Below are 19,201 nucleotides of genomic sequence, written 5' to 3'. Positions count from 1 at the left end.
CTGGCTATCTTTGTATGGGGCTCATAATTCCAGGGAAATTGAACTTTACGCGGGAACTCGCGGCTTTATTTCTTTGATTTTGAATCCTTCTTCAACATCTTCATTCATCTTAAATCAAAAAACCTAAATTTTAATCAATTTATTCTTTCCTCGAAGGAAAACTTCAAGGCAAGCCTTAAGTTACTACATTCCCTGTAAAAAAACTCGTGCCCAGTAAACTCACGGTAACCATGCAGTCCTCAGGTAAAATGGCGTCTCCTGACTACATCTCGTATGGATTTTCCGTAATCGTTGCCCTTGGTGGCGTCATAGGATACGTGAAAGCCGGTAAGTGATAGCTACGTCATGTTTTGATCTGACAAGGGTAAGGGATTTCAATATTCACGGCCCATAAAGCTTCTCAAAGCATGTAGCTATACAGCTGTTATGTCAGCAATGACTCAGCTCACATTTTTAAGTGGTTCGGGAATTATTTTAGGTTTGGTGTAGCTGTATGAAAGAGGAATTTCTTGCAAAACTGGACATGGATGGAGATGGAAAAGAATTTTTTCAAGAAAATGACTTTTTCCTTAAATTCTGTAACTATGGATTTAAAGAAAAGCATTTCGATTTATCTGCAACTTGAAAAAAATCAATGGACCGTGTCGTACTGGAAGATTAAAAGTTAAGTTAGTGTGTCGCTTCATGTCCGAACGCCAACCTTGGATTAAATGGTCTACCTTTTATTTTATTCGCCTTTTGGATCTCTAACTGCTTTAAAAAATAAACTTGTATGATATGATTTTATTACGTTACATCCCGTGCTTGAAGAACCCAATATTTGTTCTCTCAGACACCTCATCGTCCCCTTCCCCCCCCCCCCGACTCCACCCCATACACCTTTTGAGGGTGGAGTGTGTTTCACATTTATTAAAAAAAGTTTCAGCCAACAATGGAGTGAGTCAGCAGTAAAGTGAATTCAACATGGTGTCATACAATAAAATTAAATACTCTTAAATTTCTCACTTGCACACTAAATCAAAGGTGAGAACATAATTCCTTTGTCAGAGTGATTGGAGGAATTGTGGGTTGTGTGTGTTTGTGTTTATATGCAGAAAATGGAGCTACACTATTGGTGGGAATATGACAACTAGAAAACAAGAATAAATTAGATAAATGAAAAGCGCCTGTTGATACCACGGGGATTAAGAAGGCCAATTTGAAAGAAATTTTTGTTCTAGAGTTTTGAGGCTTTCTAAATGCTGGAAATGTTATCTTTGAAACTCTTTACGGTGGTCAATTTATGCCATCAACTCAGTTGATAATACTATATTACCCTATTATACTCTCCCACTGACACAGCACCACAGTTTCTTTAGAAACTTACCCCCTTTCCTCATGAAGGAGCCTGGTTGTAGGCTACCCACACCCAAAGGTTGTCTACCAACTTGACTGACTTATTGATGGAATTTAGTAAAACTGCATTATTGCCTCATAGGGAGTGTACCATCTTTAGCTGCTGGGCTGGCATTTGGTGGCATTTCTGCACTTGGTGCTTACCAGACCTCCTCAAATCCAAGAAATGTTTGGGTCATGCTTGGTAAGAACATATTAACACTTTGCAACAATAAGCCATTTCCAAGTTACCTTTCGTCTCATTTCCAAAGCAAGTCCTGCTGCTCATCCTTTCATTCACATGCAAATTAAACTCAGTTTTATACGAATGGTTGACCACCAGGCTTTGAAAAAGAGGCTTAAAGTAATTTGGAAATGGCGTATTAATAATTTACCCATGGATGACAACGCTGCACTATATAAAATTGATTATAAAACTCTTCCTCTGTATCATAAATCTTCATTTATCTATCATTTCAGTGACATCATTGGTCCTGTCTGGAGTGATGGGATCAAGATTTGCAAGATCAGGAAAGTTCATGCCAGCTGGGTTGGTGGCAACTTTGAGGTACCTTAAGTTGTTTGCTAAAACAAAATTGTTTTTCTTGTTAGACTCAAACTTTAAAAGAAAACTTAAGTACAATGGTGAATTGATTTTTTATATATTTCAGTGTTGCTCAAGCTGTGCGCATGTCTTACCGTCTGATGCAGAACTGATAACAAGATTCTAAACAGCTTTGTTTCCAACTCAGTATCATGCACTATCTACCCTGTAATGTAGCTAGGTTTTGTTAGTGATATTCCATATTCATCTAGACTGAATATTGAAATGTAAAATCAAGGTGCTGTAATGTTAAAGACGTATTCATGGTACATTATTGCTGGTTTTTAACTATCCAGTTTAGTAAGTCTTCTATGTAAAAACCCTCCCTTTTCCTCTTTTAGACTGTGCTGTATATCATGGAGATGCAAAGGTGTAAGAAACACAAGAATCTGTCAGCATTTTTTTTCAATAAAGGAATGTTTACAGCATTATGAGTGAATGTCATTTTTTATATTGGAAACTAAACCTACAGGATCCAATTGTTCAAAGGAAAGATAACGTTATTCTATGGATAAATCACCAACCAGTGGATGAGTGTTAACACTTTAATTCCCATGATCTGATTGTGAATTTCCCCTCTAGCTGCTACACATTTCCTGTAAATTAGTTATGAGAATTTGTCATTAGATCAAGATAACAACCTCTACCTGATAAGTTTGAGTATTCTCATTACCTGTTTGCTGGGCAATGTAAGGATATTATTGGTAGAAATTAAAGGGTTAACAAAACATTCTAAATCATCCAACCAATAGCAATTTATCTGGTGAAAATCATTATCCACCCTTTAAAGAACCCATCCAGGTGATTATAGAGATTTGCACAGTTTGATTGGTTCACATTAACACAACATCTTGCCACAATCATCCACTAGGTTGTAATAGAAGTCAGGCACTGATTCCAACATGGCCACTGCACAATATTTTGATGCCTTAGAAAGTAAATAAAAAAGAGGATGAATTGGAGTAGCTCTGATGTTCACCCGAGTAATTGTACTAAAACGATTACTCTCCTTCAGCCAGTTAAACTTAAAGGTGTGCTTGTTCCTATTATTACTGCGAAGGATAACAAATATTTAACACAAACAATAAATAGACCAGTATGTGTTACTGACCATCAAGGCAGCACAATCAATTCTTTAGAAACTAACTTCTTCTTTTATTATAAACATGGGACAATGCTGATATGTACAAAGGCAAGTAAATAATTCCCTTGCTCTCCTATTTTGTATTACAAAAATATGCAACAGAAGTTGTCAAAAATACATTTTCCCTCTGAACTGCACAGTATAGAGACTTCCTTTATGCAATCCAGGTATGTTTGAGTGAACAATGATTTCTTAAAGCAGTCTAAATGTGAAAAATATGTACATCTTAGCCACAGAAATAAATAATGAGCAGGTTACTAAAGAACAAAAACGTCCTTAGATAACTGAATTGTGGCCTGCATTACAGACTACTTTTAATTAAACATTGATATCATTATTTATATTTTGTGATCTGCAGGTACGAGGGCAATCTGTACCTGCTCCCAGTGTGTGTTAGTTAGAATGAACTTAGTAATGACCTAGCTTATTGAAAAGTCTTGGAGGCTCAACAGTAAAGCATCAGAGCATGTAATTTTGAAAGGTCTGAAGTTCCATTCTTCAGGGGAACTCAGAACTTTTTTTATCCTACCCTTATGACAATATGGAAAAACATCTTTTTGAGAAGGACAATTGTCAGATTCACTTGTTATGAATATTGGGCAAAGAAAACTCTTGACTTCCAAAGATGAAATTTCAAGCAGATGACTGCTTGTTCACTTATTTGCCTCTCTCAAGCTGTTTGAGTCTTTCCATATTAACCAGATACATGTTAAAAAGATGTATAACCTTTGGAAGTCTGGTGATTGTGGGTTTTTATGAGAATTAAATGTTTGAAGTGATCTTAAAAACCACAAAGACTTGGCTCTTAAAAGAATGAAATCTTGTGATAATTGTTTACTGCAGTAGACAAACAACAAGGAGGTAAGAATCTACCCAACAGGTAGGGGGATGGTTTAGAATCCAGCAGAGATTAACACAGATTGCTGATGGTGGAATTAAAAACTAGGGCTAAAACTGTCACGATGAGCAAACCATGAACCAGCCCCATTGAAAGATATGTACTCAAACAAGTACGTATGAGTTTATTAAATTAGCTGCGAGCAGCAGGAGACTTGCTAGAGGCCCTTCGTGCCACACCTGGTCTGGCAGGGGACTTGCTCAAATTCTCCTTACTCCCTTCTCTGCCTCTAGAATTACTTCTTCCTCTTGTTTCATCCCTTGATGTTCTGCCTCCCTGATCAGTCACTGAAGTCTTTTTTCCAGGTATCTGTGACGTTCTTTTAGTCAGTGGTGCACCTTTCTTTGCAGCTTCACGAGCTTTCTTTCTCTCTGCCACCTTCCTTGCTTCTTCAGCTTCTTCTTGTTTTCTTTTCTTTTCTTCTTCCAACAGTTTCTCCTTCTGCTCAGCAACAGAATGGACTTCCTCTATCATGTTGGTTGACTACAAAAACCAAAGCATCATTGTCAATCAAGCATTACATAATACATTGAATAACCACACATTTTGATTAGTTGTTACCTATGATCTATTAGAGGACAGACCCATCCTTACAATATCACCCCTAAATCAAACATTAAGGTCATGAGAATAAATGAACTGATCACCCACTAAAGAAGCTCTACATTGCAAACCAAATTCTCCTTGTCAGCACCTTAGGAAACATATAGAGAACAGTATGGAGAATATGCATGCTGATGTTAGGGTGTAAAGGATTAATAACATTTTTTTATTATATAAAACAAACAGATTCCATGTTTCCATGGGTCTGTACAGTAATAGATCACAGAAGATATCCAAATGCAATGACAACATCAGTGACACCCTTGGCTGCCCTTTGTGTGCCACTTTTTGAACATGTTTTGACGTCATCTGCAATCTACTACTGAACAGATGCACAGAAACTTGGAATCTATTTGTTGAGGTGAATCTTTACTGTTTACCTATTAATTTCATGGGCAGTTGCTAAGGGACAAAACTATTTTAAAAAGTGTGGGCTGATTTGATAGCAAGAAAGAGTTGGTAGATAATCGTTAAGTATACATAAAAATGAATACATAAAAAATATAAAGTAATTAGGATTTAAGGTTGATGCACACACTGAGACACTCTTTATTTACAAGTTCCTGAAATAATCTGAATGAGCTCAAAGTATTGCTTTCTTAGGAGAAAAATAAAAAACCATGAAAGAACCCTAGGGAAAAGGATGAAAACCAACATAGTCTGCAGCACAGGTATATTTTTTGTTGAGAATGCTATGCCCCTAACCCTCTCCATCCACTTAAACCCTGAAGACATGGTAGTCTAACAAATGATTGCAAGCCTGTAACTGTATCTCATTCCTCCAATTAAAACAAGCTAACTGCAGGCTAACACTTACTACTAAGTCTGCACCAACATGATACTGGATTCATCTTATTCACTTGGGGCTATAGCACACTCTGTGGAATCTTCCCTCCTACCCCGCCCCTTGTATACCATTTAGACTCACCCAAACATAGAATGTGGCTGCCCCAGCACTTGTATCTCTGATTGTCTCCAAATCAGTCTCCTTCAGATATTTTTCAAAAGCATAGTCAGCCTTGCTCATGTCCACATGTAATGGATCTAGTGATGTGACCTGCCGCTTCAAACCCTCTTTGCCTGTCTTGCCAAGCAGTGCTTGCATGTTCTTCCAGTTAAGCAACTCCTTCTCAGGATAGTTGAGCAGCAGATATGTGGCAATCATAACCTGTAAAGAAACAAGTATCAAGGAATATTGATAAATCTAGACTTGATAAGACAAGAGAAGATGAAAGTTGGAGTAATAAAGACTTAAGATTCAAGATAGCTGCATCAAGACTTTTCTATTTTAATATTGTGCTGCACAAATTGAAATAACCTTAAATTTAGAATAGTAGCATATACACTTTCCCCTCCCTAACAAGAGAGAGTGTGGTAGGAGGAGGGGGGAAACTAGAAGCTTTGGACAGTTTGCAAGGAGGGATATTTTCAACTCTCAATGACAATACATTCTGGTAAGCTTTAAATCCTGTTTTAATCAAGATTGATTCTTGTCAATTATAATCAATTATAATCTTTACTTTTCATTGCATGTTTCTCTAGAGTGCATTTCTGATCACCTTATTATGAAATGTTTTTAATGAGCTGTAAAAAAAGGAACTAATAAAAAATATATCTAATATATAGATTTAGCCAAGCCTAAAAGCAGAGCTCGCATTTTTTTTTCCTGCACGTCTCAAGGGCACAACGCATTGCTCCAGCCAGGACTAGAACCTGGGTGGTCTGACTCGGAGCCCAGTGCACTGACCACTGGACTACTGAACAAAGCCATGGCGTTGGTGTGCCCGCGGTACAGTTGACCACTCATGTTAAAAGTAGCACCTTGTATGGTCTTACATCCAAATTTTTTCAGCTTGATGGGTTACTACTATTTTGTATAATCATGGGGCTACGCTCTGTGAGCTCTGCTATAATCTACATAGAATATTAAATAAATGTATAAATCCCGTATAAGTACATACCTTGTGGACTGCAGGAGGCGGATTCCCATAACTCCTGATCTCTGATATTACACTTTGTTTCAGTTCCATGATTTCTGCTTTCAGTTTCTCAAGACGTCTTAATCTGCTTGCCAGTTTTTCTCCTTCTTTGAGTTCAATGCCCCAGCCTTTCTCCCAGGCATTTTTTCGAATGTGGGCCATTGACTTCTCCAAATCACCCAGATGTCGACGTCTAATTGCACTTTTTAAGGCTTCCCCTGCTTGGACATCCTTAAGAGTGTTTTCTGCAGTATCAATGTCATTCTTCAAACCTGCCACATACAAAGTGTAACCCCATTAGATCTTGGTTGTTACAAAGGCTTTGGCCTTGCTTTATAGTGAAAATTCTATAATTGTCTTATAACATGTCCATGTGCTCAGAAAAGATAATTAACATGAATATAAATGAAGAGCAATAAGGTCTGCTATATATGAAAGACACCTGTTTTAGCCAACTTCCTCCCAAATAACTATTTGCATCAGAAAAATTTTCTTTATGTAATACAGACCAATAATAAGAATCAGAACTTACCAGGCATTTTAGCAGTCTTGGCTTCCTTGATTGATCCTTCCAATTTTTCTTCCTTTCTAGATTTCACTGCCCCCTTTAAGTTGGCCCTCAATCTCTTTTCCTTGTTTGCCATGGCTTCAGCAAGAGCTTTCTTTTGTGCTTCTTCAGCAGCCTTCTTTGCTGCCTCATCTGTTGCTTTCTTTGCAGCTTCAGCTGCTAGACGAGCTTGTTCTGCTGCTACTCTTTCTGCTTCTTCTGCTTCTTCAGCTAATTCTTCAGCCTCCATCGCCTCCTCTCTCTGCTTTCGTTCCAGCTCCTCTCTTTCTACATGATCATGAAATGTAATGGAAAAATACACTTTCTAGTATCCATTTCCAGAGAAGAATGGTACATCAGACACACTTTCAAATAATTACACTTCGATTGCATTGGCAGACTGTGTCACTTACAACTATGGGTATTGTTATCTTATGCTGTAACTACCATCCCCCACCAAGGAGGTCAAATGAAAATCTTCTTAGGAACTTACAGGCACAATGGATATCCCTTCTTAAGATAAGATAGCCTAAGAAGATTTTTTAGCCTTCCAATTTTTCCAGAACATCTTTAAAAGCACCAACCTCTACAACCCAGAGCCCAAAGGGAGGTTTCAAGTACATTAATTTGGTCACATGTCACTTTTTTTAAAGAATTAACTGAAGACTGGCAGTAAAAAGTTTGATTCCAGTTGCTTGAAGGGTGTAAAACACTATCCACTAGATAAATTGCTATCCGATGGATAGCACAGCTCATTTTGTTTCACTCATCTGCTAGAGAGCAAGTTATCCATTGCAATCTGATTGGCTCTTATTGGTGTGATTTATTCACATATCACCATTTTTTTTCCCCTAAATTCCATCTTTTTCTCAGCCAAAGAGAAACCTTCACTAAAACATAATAGCCAATCAGATCTCAAAGCTTGTTTAATGTAACCAATCAAATTAGTGGAAAATGAAAGACAATTTTTGCAACTTTTTACAAACCAGATCAGCACTGGATCAATAAAATATTTTTACAGACTAAAATACCCTGTATTTTACTGTCTGAATTTTGCAGTTTCAGCATTGATGTACTAAAGTGGCAATTGAACTACATGTTGTGCAAGTTTGGTTTTGCAATTTCGAATCAAACTTGTGCTGCGTGCTCTTTCAATTCAATTCAATTCGTCAGACCAAATTGCACTCCACTCAATTCAATTACCATTCTAAATCAGCAGCCATGGATCATGGAATAACACCCCCTCCCCGCCCAGGATGTAACCACAGGCTCTACCTCAGGCTTGTAATCTTAGACAACATCCCTTACAAATTTTGGTAAAAACAATTTTAAGTAAATACTTTCTTACCTCTTTCTTCCTTTTCTCGTTCCAGCTCTTGCTGTTTTCGCAGTTCCTCTTTCTTCCACTTCTGATCAGCTTCTTCCTTCTCCCTTCTCTTCCTCTCTTCTTCCTCTAGTCTCTTAGCTTCTTCCTGCCTCAGTCTTTCCTCTTCTTCTCTTTGTTTTGCTTCTTCCTCGCTGAGCCTCTTCGCATCTTCCTCATACTTCCGGCGCTTTCTTTCCTCCTCCTCTTCTTTCGCCTTCCTCTCCAGTTCTTCTTGTTCGGCTTTCTTCTTAGCAGCTTCTGCGTCGGCTTTTCTCCTTGCTGCTTCTTCTTTTCTCTTCGCTGCTTCTTTCTCAAATTTCGCCTTGTTCTCGGCGGCCTTCCTCGCCTCTTCATCGGCTCTCTCTTTCTCCCGTTTACGTCTCAACTCTTCCTCCTTTTCATTATCCTCATCCTGCCTTTCTTCGTCCAGCCAATCCATGGTTGGCATATCGCAAAGTGGAACTTCAATCTCTGCAAAGCTAATTCCAGAACCGGGAGCAGCGCGACTACGAAGGAATTTGAGCCACCGGCGATGCGAGAAAAAATCGTCGTGAACAGCCTGGAACAGGAATCTTGCTTCTCTTTCACTAATGGCACCTTTATTTTCCCTGTCCAGCATTGAAAACTCCCATTGCAAGTCGCGAACGAGAAAATACCTCCGGTCCATTTCGTTGAGAACATCATAAAGTTCCTGCCTGTCGCAAGTTTCGGCCGCACAAACGGCCTCTATTGACGCTTCTACCTGCGGTAAACTTATCCCTCCATCTCGTATGTCAGAGTGTAGCTCCTGCAGTTGTTCTGCTGTTAGTTCACCCGAGAAATCTGTATTAAAGCGGTTAAATGTGTCCGTAAGAGCTTCATCTTTACTAATCCAGTCGCTTGAAGCCGCCATGTTGATTATTGTTTACACCGGAGTCCTGGACACCATGACGTCATTAATACGTATTCAACTCTGGACTGGACGACTGAATCTAATAAGAAGAACAGTGGACAATTTTCAAAGAACATTACATGTTCATTGATCCAACAAGAGAATAGAAGAGGAGGCAGTTTGTCATTATTTTTTTGTATTGAATATATAATATTTGGAAAGGAAATGAGCTAAGTGGAAAATAAGTAGAAACACTTGTAAAACACACATAAAAGTGTTCGTGATGTTAAGGTTGAATATCAGAAGTGAGCTTCAGCTGACGTTTTAAGCAGTTTATGAGTCCGAGAATAGAAAACCTTCACGTGTTGCGCTTTGTTTATTCAAGCAAAACCTTTAATTCTTGCGTGATTTCCAAGTGTTGACGTACAAATTAACATATGGAACAATGGTTGGGGCTGTTAAATCAGTTTATATCGGCTGAAAGAACCGATCGCGTTCAAAAAAATTAAGTATTATGGAAATGCCATAAAAAGGTATTAACTGTGAGCGGATATCCAAGTGCGGATACTTTCTCAAGAGTCTTGAAGTAGGTTTCAGTGACGACTTTGAGATCACCGAAAAATGATAGACACGTAACCTTGATTTTTGAGTAAATGGTAAATGGAGTTAAGTCAATAAGATTACCCCAAAGACACGTGAGAAAACCTCGATCTTTGAAAGTGATATTGTATTTATATTCTGTAAACTCCAAAGCTTCGCACTTACAAAAACTACCAGCCTAAGTTCTTGTTCGATGAATTAAAATCTCTTTGACAAGAATGCGTTTTTTAGCCTGTAATTATTCTCTTTAATCTCAAACACAAAAACAAAAACCGAAAAAAAAAATTTCTAAGCCGTTCTGTATTAATGGCGCTCATTGCATAACTATCAAACCTTTTAAAGAAAAGCCTTTAATTCCTGTTTAGTTCATAAAACACAATTATGATGAAAAAGAAACACACTTTCTGGATGTCTACCAATAGCATGAGATGAATGATGCTGCTAATCAATAGAAAGCATAAACAGTTCGGGGTCACTGCCTCTGTGGTGAAAAGGTCAGATACGTGTCATAAAATAACAAGCATGAGAATCGTATAAGGCAGACAACACAGTTGACTTTGACAGCGCTACGAATCTCGAGACAAAATGTCCTCTGCGGACGAAAATTCGGCTTTAAAAAGAAACTCTGTGCATCAAACGAGACTTAGTCTCGAACTCCAGCAGCTGGAAAGAGATAGAACGACTCGCATGCGTGAAATGGAGAAGGCAACTCAAGCGTTCGCACGGAGACAGGAACAAATTCAGGGCATACGAGATAAAGCTTCGTTGCGAAGAGTTCCAAGTGCTCCACCTGCTCAAAACTATTCCGGTCGCACGCCACTCAGTAAAAGCGTTCTTGCATCTGATTCAAAAGAAGATTTGACCCTTCAACCATTTGTAACCAAAAACGTAAGGCTGGAAAGTGCACCCTTGTCGAGAAATCGTAGAGCACTTCACAAGACCGTGACAATGCCTTCGATGGACTTACTTCCATCGCGTAGCAGTTTTACCGGCTCATCTGGTCACTTGTTATCTGTTAGTAGCGATTCGACCCAAAAAGGAACCAGCCCGAACAAAACAGGATTTTCATCTCCGTTACAAACGCCTCCAAATGGCACAAGAGTGCCAATGTACAGTCGGAATTTCTCAGGTGTGCGACAACGAAACGAGTTAATGACAGCTAGCCTGCCACGAAGAAAGACCAGTTTACCTCTACTATCTAATGGCACAAGAACCACAAGAAGCAAATCTGTGTCGTACTAGATAAGAGAGCTCCGCTGATTAATATTTTTATAAATCTATCCTTTCTTATCATTTCCTCATGAACTCTCAGAGATATCTTGTCAACTCCTTCTAGACGGGTACGTTTTTGACATGAATGTTTTCTCTTAATTTCAAAACAACTTCTCTGAGGAGTGTGAAATAATCCAATATTGATATACTTATCTAAACTAAAGGGAGTATCGGTTGGTATATTAAACTTGAGGCGAGAATATTGATCGTTTTTATGATCATGTGGTGAGAAATGTTACATTACAATCCTCAAGAATTACCGCAAAACTGAGCAAAATCGTAAATCACCTTTGGTAAAAAATAAGACTGTCTGACCTGGTAGAGTAGATGGGGATATAGTATTTAAGAGAGCAAAAGTTAGGTTGTATGGTCAACACAACGAAATTTATTTTCCCGTGGGTTCAATCTAAAGAAGCTAAGAAATTTCTCTTGCTGATATTTCTGAGTGAATTTCAGTCAAGTTTAGGTGCGAAAGTATTGAATGGCTTCTCAAAATATTGCGTGACTTTTAATTTTAGCTGTCTTAAAAATCGAGCGCCGTGAGTTCGCAAATAGACACAGTTAAACAAATTGGTTATTTTTATCTACATCAACCAATTAGAAGATCTTTCCTTTGTTGTGACATCTTAAGTTGCAAACTGTTGCACAACAGTGAAGTTGTCAAATCAATATTAGAGGAAAACAAAAGACTTAAGTGTAACTCAGCGTCGTTGTTTCAGCCGGAAACGACGTGAAACGCATTAATAGGCTTTGTTTGATTGCTTTTTGCGAAAGCGATCGAGCTGTTAAAAAAACAAGAGTTTTGTATGAAGGACAGTAATTTGTTTTTTATTGTTTTTTAAAAACAAGAGTGTGCTTTTTATTAATTCTTTCTAATATTTGTGTGTTTGGTAAAACTCCTGAACAATTGATCCATTCCTTGTTATGACTGAATAGATATACTTCAGATTCAACATATTTATTGTTGTTCTTTAATCTTGTCTACCAATTTAGGTGCTGGCGTTCAGACAAAAGATATCCTATTTATTTTACGTAGTCCAAATTCTTGTCCCCTTCCTTAGAGCAGTCAACGGACTCAGCTGAGAGTCGAGAAACAAAATAGTTTAGGATGGTACTGGAAAAGAATCGGGTTCTACGACAACTCGTCGAAGATTTCATTACAATGAAAGCGACCGCAAGGTTTAGTCAGAATGAACACTCGTAGTTCAGGCTCATTTTCCTTTTCTCAACGGAGAGGGTTCCACCGCCTTCCTCAATCACCCATCAGTCATTAATCCAATATCAAAGGATTAAGAGACCGCCTCTTGGGACAAAGTGATTATGACATTAATATTTCACTTAAATCGTGTTACTTGACGTCACAGCGAAAATCATGAACAAAAGTGTTCTGGAAGGTTGCTCCACTCAAAGTTTCAAGACTGAATAGAACCCGGCTTCTCCAAGTGCTTACTAAAATAAGTTTTTTCTCCCTCTCCTGAAAGCCCCATTCCGATTTTTTTTAAAGATTTAATACAACGAGCTTCCGTAGCAGTAGTTTAGGTTTCCTCGTAGCAAACTGGGAAAATTGTGAGTCACGCGAACGCACGTTTCTCCTGATTCAAAGGAAACGGAAGAGACTGTTAAGCACGTAAAAGGAAAACAGAACAATCACGAACTCAAATGGTTCACTTTTGTACGCAATGGGACCAAAGGTGGAATGAAGGGAAAAAGCGAGATCTTAAAAAAGTACTAACTTCCTGACGCTCATGACAGCTTGTCTTAATGATAGACTGTGATGAACAAACAAAATTTATTTACTGTTGACAGCTTGTCTTGGTGATAGACTGTGACGAACTCACCAAAACAAATTTATTTTGAAGAGGAACTAAGCATTTAATATATGAAGAATACTCTAAAGGAATACAGAATACTGAATGTTTTTGTGCGAGAGCTGTGTTGTTGATGACAGAAATGTTTCCTGTTCCGCTTGCACGAAGCAACTCGTGAGATTATGACCACTCCACCTAGACGACTTAATGCAATGACATCGCAAGAAAAACGCTTACTTTGGTCACGCTTCTTGCAAATGTACACAACATTACTAATTGCTAACTCTGGGTGGTTTTTTCTTTCAGAGGACGAACGCTTTTCAGCAGTTTCAAAACAATGAAAGCACAAAACACACCAACATCATGACAAATTTGTTTAATCTCATAGAGTAACCTTTTGGCCGTTCACCGCAGCTGTTACCGACAAAACTTGGTAGTGCGGGTGACGGAACACTGGCCTGTGTCCTTTTTTATATTTTAATGGACCTTTAATTCGTGTTGATAAGCAAAACAACGTAAAAGAGATCCAATGTCTAGCCATCTTTGCTTCCGCTGAAGAAATTATATATAAGTTCCTCCAGATAAAGAGGGGCATTCCGAGAGTGAAGTGTCTTTCTTTCAAGCGCCAAATCTAATATATCTCTACGAGCAAAGTAGTATTTTTAAAAACATTCTGTATTTTTGCGCATCTTCAGGTTTTTCTTCACGTAGTACATGTAGAAGTTTATGAACAACATTTATATTGCTCTATTATATCAACATAAATCCTTTAACACCTGAGAGTGACCAGCATCCAATTTCGCCTTTCAGTGATACTGGTGAATAATTTATTGAGATCATGAGAATAAAGGAAATGAACGCTAACCTAAAAAGCTTTGATTTTTTTAACGAGTTCTCCTTACCAGTACCAAAAGAAATGTGTACAGAACAATAAGGAGAATATGCATGCTGATAACAAAGAGTAAAGGGTTAAGTGATACAATACTCGTACCCTCTGAGCTAAGAGTAATTCCTATAAACTAGACATGATAGCCATGATATCTAATGTTTGCTTTACAGCTACATAATTTCCATTCCATTGACTTTGTCATATGGTCTATCATTTGATTACATCTCAATGCAAGTACTCTTAAACTAAGCCAAGTTCTTGATGGCTGGTGCAGGACTTGCTCATTGCACAGAAGTCAGTGAGAGATCTACAACATCCTTTATAATATTTATTTTTTCCTGGGTTTCAGCTCATCTGTGCAATTTCTGAGAAAGATCTTGGGCTTGAGTTGGGGGTTGAAGTACTCGTGTCCCTTAAAAGAAACAAATATTGCAGTTCAGTCTCACGATTTCCAATCCATTCATGAAGAACTAAGGAAGTATATAATTCTATAATTACCTTTGACCAGTCATAGCTAGAGCTGTAAGCAAATATGTTTCCTTTTGAATTGAAAGTACAGGCCGTTATGGGCATGGTCAGCTGCTCAGAAGTCTGATAAAGAAAACAAAAGTATTTAAGAAGAAAGAAAACCTTCAGTATAACTATTTGTACACTCTAAAGTGAGTGAAGCTGGGAGTCTTTCTGTTACAGATTTTCAAATATTAACCCAACAACTGGATATCCTTTTAAACCCCATGAGTGACCAGCATCTAAATTCTCCTTTGCTTCTGAATTGTTCATTGAGATAAGAAGAATAAAGGAAATGACCATCAACCTAAGAAGTTGTGATTTTTCAATAAATTCTCCTCATCAGCACTAAATGAGGAGTATAAAGCAGAGTATGGAGAATATGGATATTGGCATTAGATAGTTTTGGTTGAATTGGTGCTGTTCACCTTGTTAACTGCCATCTCATCTCCAGTTCTTGCTTGTTGAAAAAGATTTGCTTAATGTTTCATATTCAATCTTGTTGCATGTGATAAAATTTCAATGATCGACAAAAGGAAACTATTCCATATGGAGTATAAAAGCAAATGACAGGTTTTGCATCCAGTCTCCCAAAGTATAGATGAGTGCATACCTTAAGCTTTGTACGAGCATCCTTGTCCCAGAAACTAAACTTTCCATCTGATCCTACAGTGGCCAACAGACAGCAATGCACAGGGTGAAAAGCAATATTATTTACCTGAAAAATAAAAGAATTGGGGATTGCTTTCCTTTGCATACAATAATATCCAATACTGAAAAAGCTTTTAAGTGATGCAGGAAATCTGAGTCTATTTAAGTTAACAGAGACTTTCTGGAACATTTCTCTTGAAAAGTGAGGAAAACCTTTCTACCCTTAGATCAGGTTATTATCAATTCAAATTTGACATGGCTATGTTGTGAAACAAATTTTAAACTTCAAAACTATTTTATTTCAGATAATGTACTGAGATTGTTTAAGTTTGCTGTTATCAATCCTTAATTTAACCCACTGTCTTGGACAAATTGTTTGAAAAATTACCTCACACCCTCAGCAAAGACATTAATTTTATTAAAAAAAAATGAATCAACGACAAGGTTATGAGTGCAACAGTGAGAAAATGTTACAAGGCTGCAGCTTTCCTGCGTCACATCCATCCAAATAATTGAATTTTGCCACTGGACAATTCAATCAAAAGGTGCACATACCTTCCTCTTGTCAGAAAGCTTACTTAGGTATTCATAATTATAAACTTACAGCATAAATGTCTTGATAGTTTGCATTTCCTGTTCCGTTAGATCTGTGACACTTGAATGTAAAGTTGTCTTTCCTACAAGTAAAAAAAAAAACTATTGTTTGAGCCATAGAGTTCCATTTTGATTATAAAATGTCAAGCAAACAGGAATTGACTTGGACTTACGGGTTTTGTGGTTGAATGAACTGGATTGCAACTCTTCCTTCAACTGAGCCAAGAGCAAAGCCAACAGGCTGGTTGTTTTTCTTTGGATCTCGGAAAATACTCACACAGCGGTTCTATGAGAAAAAAGCATCACCCCAATCAAAATGACATATCATGATAAAAAAGCATTGTCCCAATCAAAATGAAATATCACCATTTTTGAAAGTAGCAAAAGACAAACAAAGCTGTTTAACTATATTAGTTAATCATCATCACACAAACGAGAGATGTGAGCTCTTTGTCAAATGCAAAGAACAAAGAGAAGGAGTTGACCTCATGACATCTGGATCACTCAGAAGCTCTAGTACTCAGTTCAAGGCAAGATGAAGTAAACTACACTGCAGAATAAATGCAGAGTGGAATTGCCATGTCTGTGATCCATGAGAGATCAGGGATGGAACATTGCCTGAACAGGAAAAGGAAGTGAAGAAACCTTTCCCTTCAGTGAACAATGTCTTCGCTTTAGGAAGACCAACTTTAACTTTTAAATATCACCCAAACTTATGAAAACAAAAAACTCAAATTACGGTTTGCTTCAATTTCAGGTGTGAATTTGCATAATCTTTCATGGACAAAATCTTTATGAATTTCAAAGATCAAAACAATTTTCTTAACTTAATCTGCTTTATCTTTATCCACTTAGCAAACAAAGCTTTCCAAATTACAGTCAAAACACCAGACGTAGTTCACTTTGAATTTCTTGATCTAGCCTAGATTCTCCGACCGCATCGAAACAGGTTTTACTACACAGCTTCCATCTGAGACTCCTAGTGGAACGTGATGTGAAAAATATATCACGCGTTACTAGGTAACAGTGCGTATACATATGCACGAACCCCATTAAGGGGGGTTTGCAGAATTACACACTTTGTCTGTGTTGAAGTTGTTATGGCAGCAATACAATCCCTCTTTCCAATCTCGAAGACTTGTTTCTTTGGTGTACAAAGTTGAATAGAAAGAGGAGGAAGGGCTGTTGTTTAAAACTGAATCTGATGCCCTCATTGTCTGTTACATTCCCGGCTAATACCAATATGTTATAATATTTACACCTTTTCTAAACTGATAGATCATTTAAGTTACAAACCTGGTACTTCAGTGGTGAATCAATCCTCTTGTATTCTGATGGCTGATTCTCCAGCTGATAACAAATTATTCCTCTCTGTGCAGTTCCAATAATGGCCATTGGGTACACCACATCTGCACAGTAGACCCTCTCTGGAAGTGTTATAACCATCATGGGATTATTTGATCTAGTGTCCCAAAACTTCAGTGTATTGTCCCAACTGCCAGTCATAAGACAGCTGTAGTTTGGTGCCTGTACCCAGTGACATGTTTTGACTGGTTTGTCATGCTGAACAACAGGAAAAGAACATGAAAGAAATTAACTACAACTTTCATAATTGTTTGATTACTCATCTTTATGATGTGGGGACACTTTTGACATGCTTTTATAGTGAACCCTTTCACTTCTAGGAGTGATCAAAAAGTAATTACACCCTACATTATAAATACACTAATAACCAGACAGGTGATGAAAGTAAAGAAACTTATCAATTGGGGAATGTTGGAGCTAACATTAAAAAGCGTGGAAGATTGTGAGTTATGCTTGAGATCTTGGTACTGAAAGGGTTCAGTTTGTAAGCCCTTTTTGCCTCTGTCACTAAACAAACTTCTGAATTCCAAAGAATTCTTAGCTTGATGTGAATTACTGAGGGCAAAAAGAATAATGTATTCTCTGTTCTTTGATAAAAACATAGATTTTCTTGAGCATCAGTACTTCTCTTTGATGTCTGCCATACAATTCTTAATCCTTTAACTCCCAGAAGTGATCATCATGTAACTTCTCCACATAGTACCCATGTATTATACAGCAAACAGGTAATGAGAATACTCAAACTCATCAGGCAAAATTTATTACCTTGATTGAACACCTAATTCTCATAATCAATTTACAAGGAAATGTGTAGTAGCCAGAGGGTAGAATTGACAATCAGATTTTGGAAGTTTAAGGGTTAACATGCAAATTTAGAGAATTTGGTATTGGTTCACCAAATACACCCCCAATTTATATTTTTTCTTATTTTCATCACCTTTCTGCTTGGTAGTGTATTAATATTGTAAGGAGAAATTCTATCTTGATGACCAATGGGAGTTAATGGGTCAAATGTGATATGGCTGAGATGTGGAAAGTGCATTTGTATTACCTGAGCCACTTGGATGGCTTGATTGGAATTCAAATCCCACATCTTACACTGTTTGTCAGTGGATGCTGTAAACACTTTTGTGCCATCCTAGAAATAAACAGCAAAAACAGGGCAAAGAAATCTTACAGAAGCCAACATCAGTATATACTGCAAAACATAAAATATATAGTAGTAAAGATAGTAGTGCAAAGCAAATAACTTACATCATGCCAGCAGCAATCCAGGATTGGACCTGTATGATTTTGCTGTGCCTTTGGAACAATCTGACCATCTTCTCTGACTTCCCAACATCGAATCTAACAGAGACAAAAAAATAATTTGCACTCTGGGAATGAGAAAGATGGCAAATCATGAACTCTGTAGTGGAATAAAGAGGGATATCATTCCACTAGTCACACGATGTTGAATAAAGTAAAAAAATCAGTCCCATTAAGAAAACAAACCTTGGTGCAAGGAAACTGAAAATCTGAGGTTTGATTTCTCAAGGGGAATAAAATTGTTTTTTGATTTGTCTTTCTCTATAATGATGAGTTATCATCAATTCTTTACGATGAAACCAAGCCAAAAGATTCATTAAGTTTCTCTTTTGTACATGAGCAATGAGGTGAAGATTACCCCTAGTTTTGTAGATACATGCCATCAGTTATTTCAGGTCATTAATGCAATCTAAAGAGCTTGGAATTTTATTTATTTCTAACAAAATAAATCCTCTTAAGTTTTTTGCTTTTTTAAAATAATATTATTGATAGCTTTTTTTTTGGCAAACTTTGGAGGTGTCTTAATCTGAAGGAAAGCTGATTATCCTTTATCGTACATGTACACATGTACATGTCTGCCCTAAATTGACCAACTGATAATTGTATTCTGAAGCTTGCCTTCCTTAGATAAGTGAGGTTTATTTTTCAAATTAACAGATAAGGACGATGAAAATATCAATTTTAGGAGTGAAATGATCAAAGTATAGCTGGTAGAAAGGATCGTAGAAAGCAAACAAATGCAGATTTCAAACACTCACATCATTTGCCCAAGATGATGCGATAAGGAAGTCAGCTTTCGGACAGAACTTCAAAGAACTAAC

At 37.5% G+C, this 19,201-nt stretch overlaps 4 protein-coding genes across 4 annotated transcripts in view; 2 read left to right on the top strand and 2 right to left on the bottom strand.

Moving 5' to 3' along the window:
* Nucleotides 1-81: 81 nt before the first annotated feature.
* Nucleotides 82-2,406, top strand: LOC131786648 (transmembrane protein 14C). The gene is made up of 4 exons (XM_059103708.2): nucleotides 82-327; nucleotides 1,478-1,579; nucleotides 1,855-1,942; nucleotides 2,046-2,406. The coding sequence occupies exons 1-4, from the start codon at nucleotides 231-233 to the stop codon at nucleotides 2,089-2,091; spliced, it is 333 nt and encodes a 110-aa protein (XP_058959691.1). The 5' UTR covers nucleotides 82-230; the 3' UTR covers nucleotides 2,092-2,406.
* A 725-nt stretch (nucleotides 2,407-3,131) lies between these two features.
* On the bottom strand, nucleotides 3,132-9,437 carry LOC131786647 (uncharacterized abhydrolase domain-containing protein DDB_G0269086-like). The gene is made up of 5 exons (XM_059103707.2): nucleotides 8,498-9,437; nucleotides 7,135-7,437; nucleotides 6,585-6,874; nucleotides 5,552-5,791; nucleotides 3,132-4,503 (listed from the first exon to the last, which is right to left on the bottom strand). Exons 1-5 carry the CDS (start codon nucleotides 9,405-9,407, stop codon nucleotides 4,153-4,155), a joined length of 2,094 nt encoding a protein of 697 aa, XP_058959690.2. The 5' UTR covers nucleotides 9,408-9,437; the 3' UTR covers nucleotides 3,132-4,152.
* Nucleotides 9,438-10,502: 1,065 nt separating this feature from the next.
* Nucleotides 10,503-12,215, top strand: LOC131786665 (uncharacterized). The gene has a single exon (XM_059103738.2). It carries the CDS (start codon nucleotides 10,572-10,574, stop codon nucleotides 11,226-11,228), a length of 657 nt encoding a protein of 218 aa, XP_058959721.1. The 5' UTR covers nucleotides 10,503-10,571; the 3' UTR covers nucleotides 11,229-12,215.
* Nucleotides 12,216-13,427: 1,212 nt separating this feature from the next.
* LOC131786628 (mRNA export factor) overlaps nucleotides 13,428-19,201 on the bottom strand; it is a 6,066-nt gene continuing 292 nt past the window's right edge. Inside the window, exons 1-9 of the mRNA XM_059103686.2 lie at nucleotides 19,139-19,201; nucleotides 18,327-18,419; nucleotides 18,124-18,210; nucleotides 17,004-17,270; nucleotides 15,881-15,993; nucleotides 15,718-15,790; nucleotides 15,076-15,180; nucleotides 14,454-14,546; nucleotides 13,428-14,367 (exon numbers count right to left, since the gene is read on the bottom strand). The exon at nucleotides 19,139-19,201 is cut by the window's right edge and continues 292 nt beyond it. Coding sequence (XP_058959669.2) covers nucleotides 14,284-14,367; nucleotides 14,454-14,546; nucleotides 15,076-15,180; nucleotides 15,718-15,790; nucleotides 15,881-15,993; nucleotides 17,004-17,270; nucleotides 18,124-18,210; nucleotides 18,327-18,419; nucleotides 19,139-19,201 — 978 coding nt within the window. The 3' untranslated portion in view covers nucleotides 13,428-14,283. The remainder of the gene's footprint in view (nucleotides 14,368-14,453; nucleotides 14,547-15,075; nucleotides 15,181-15,717; nucleotides 15,791-15,880; nucleotides 15,994-17,003; nucleotides 17,271-18,123; nucleotides 18,211-18,326; nucleotides 18,420-19,138) is intronic.

Source organism: Pocillopora verrucosa, chromosome 2 (assembly GCF_036669915.1).
Source record: "Pocillopora verrucosa isolate sample1 chromosome 2, ASM3666991v2, whole genome shotgun sequence".
NCBI classification, from domain to species: domain Eukaryota; kingdom Metazoa; phylum Cnidaria; class Anthozoa; order Scleractinia; family Pocilloporidae; genus Pocillopora; species Pocillopora verrucosa.
The sequence above is the reverse complement of the archived record's forward strand: the minus strand, read 5'-3'. Positions and strand labels throughout refer to the sequence as shown.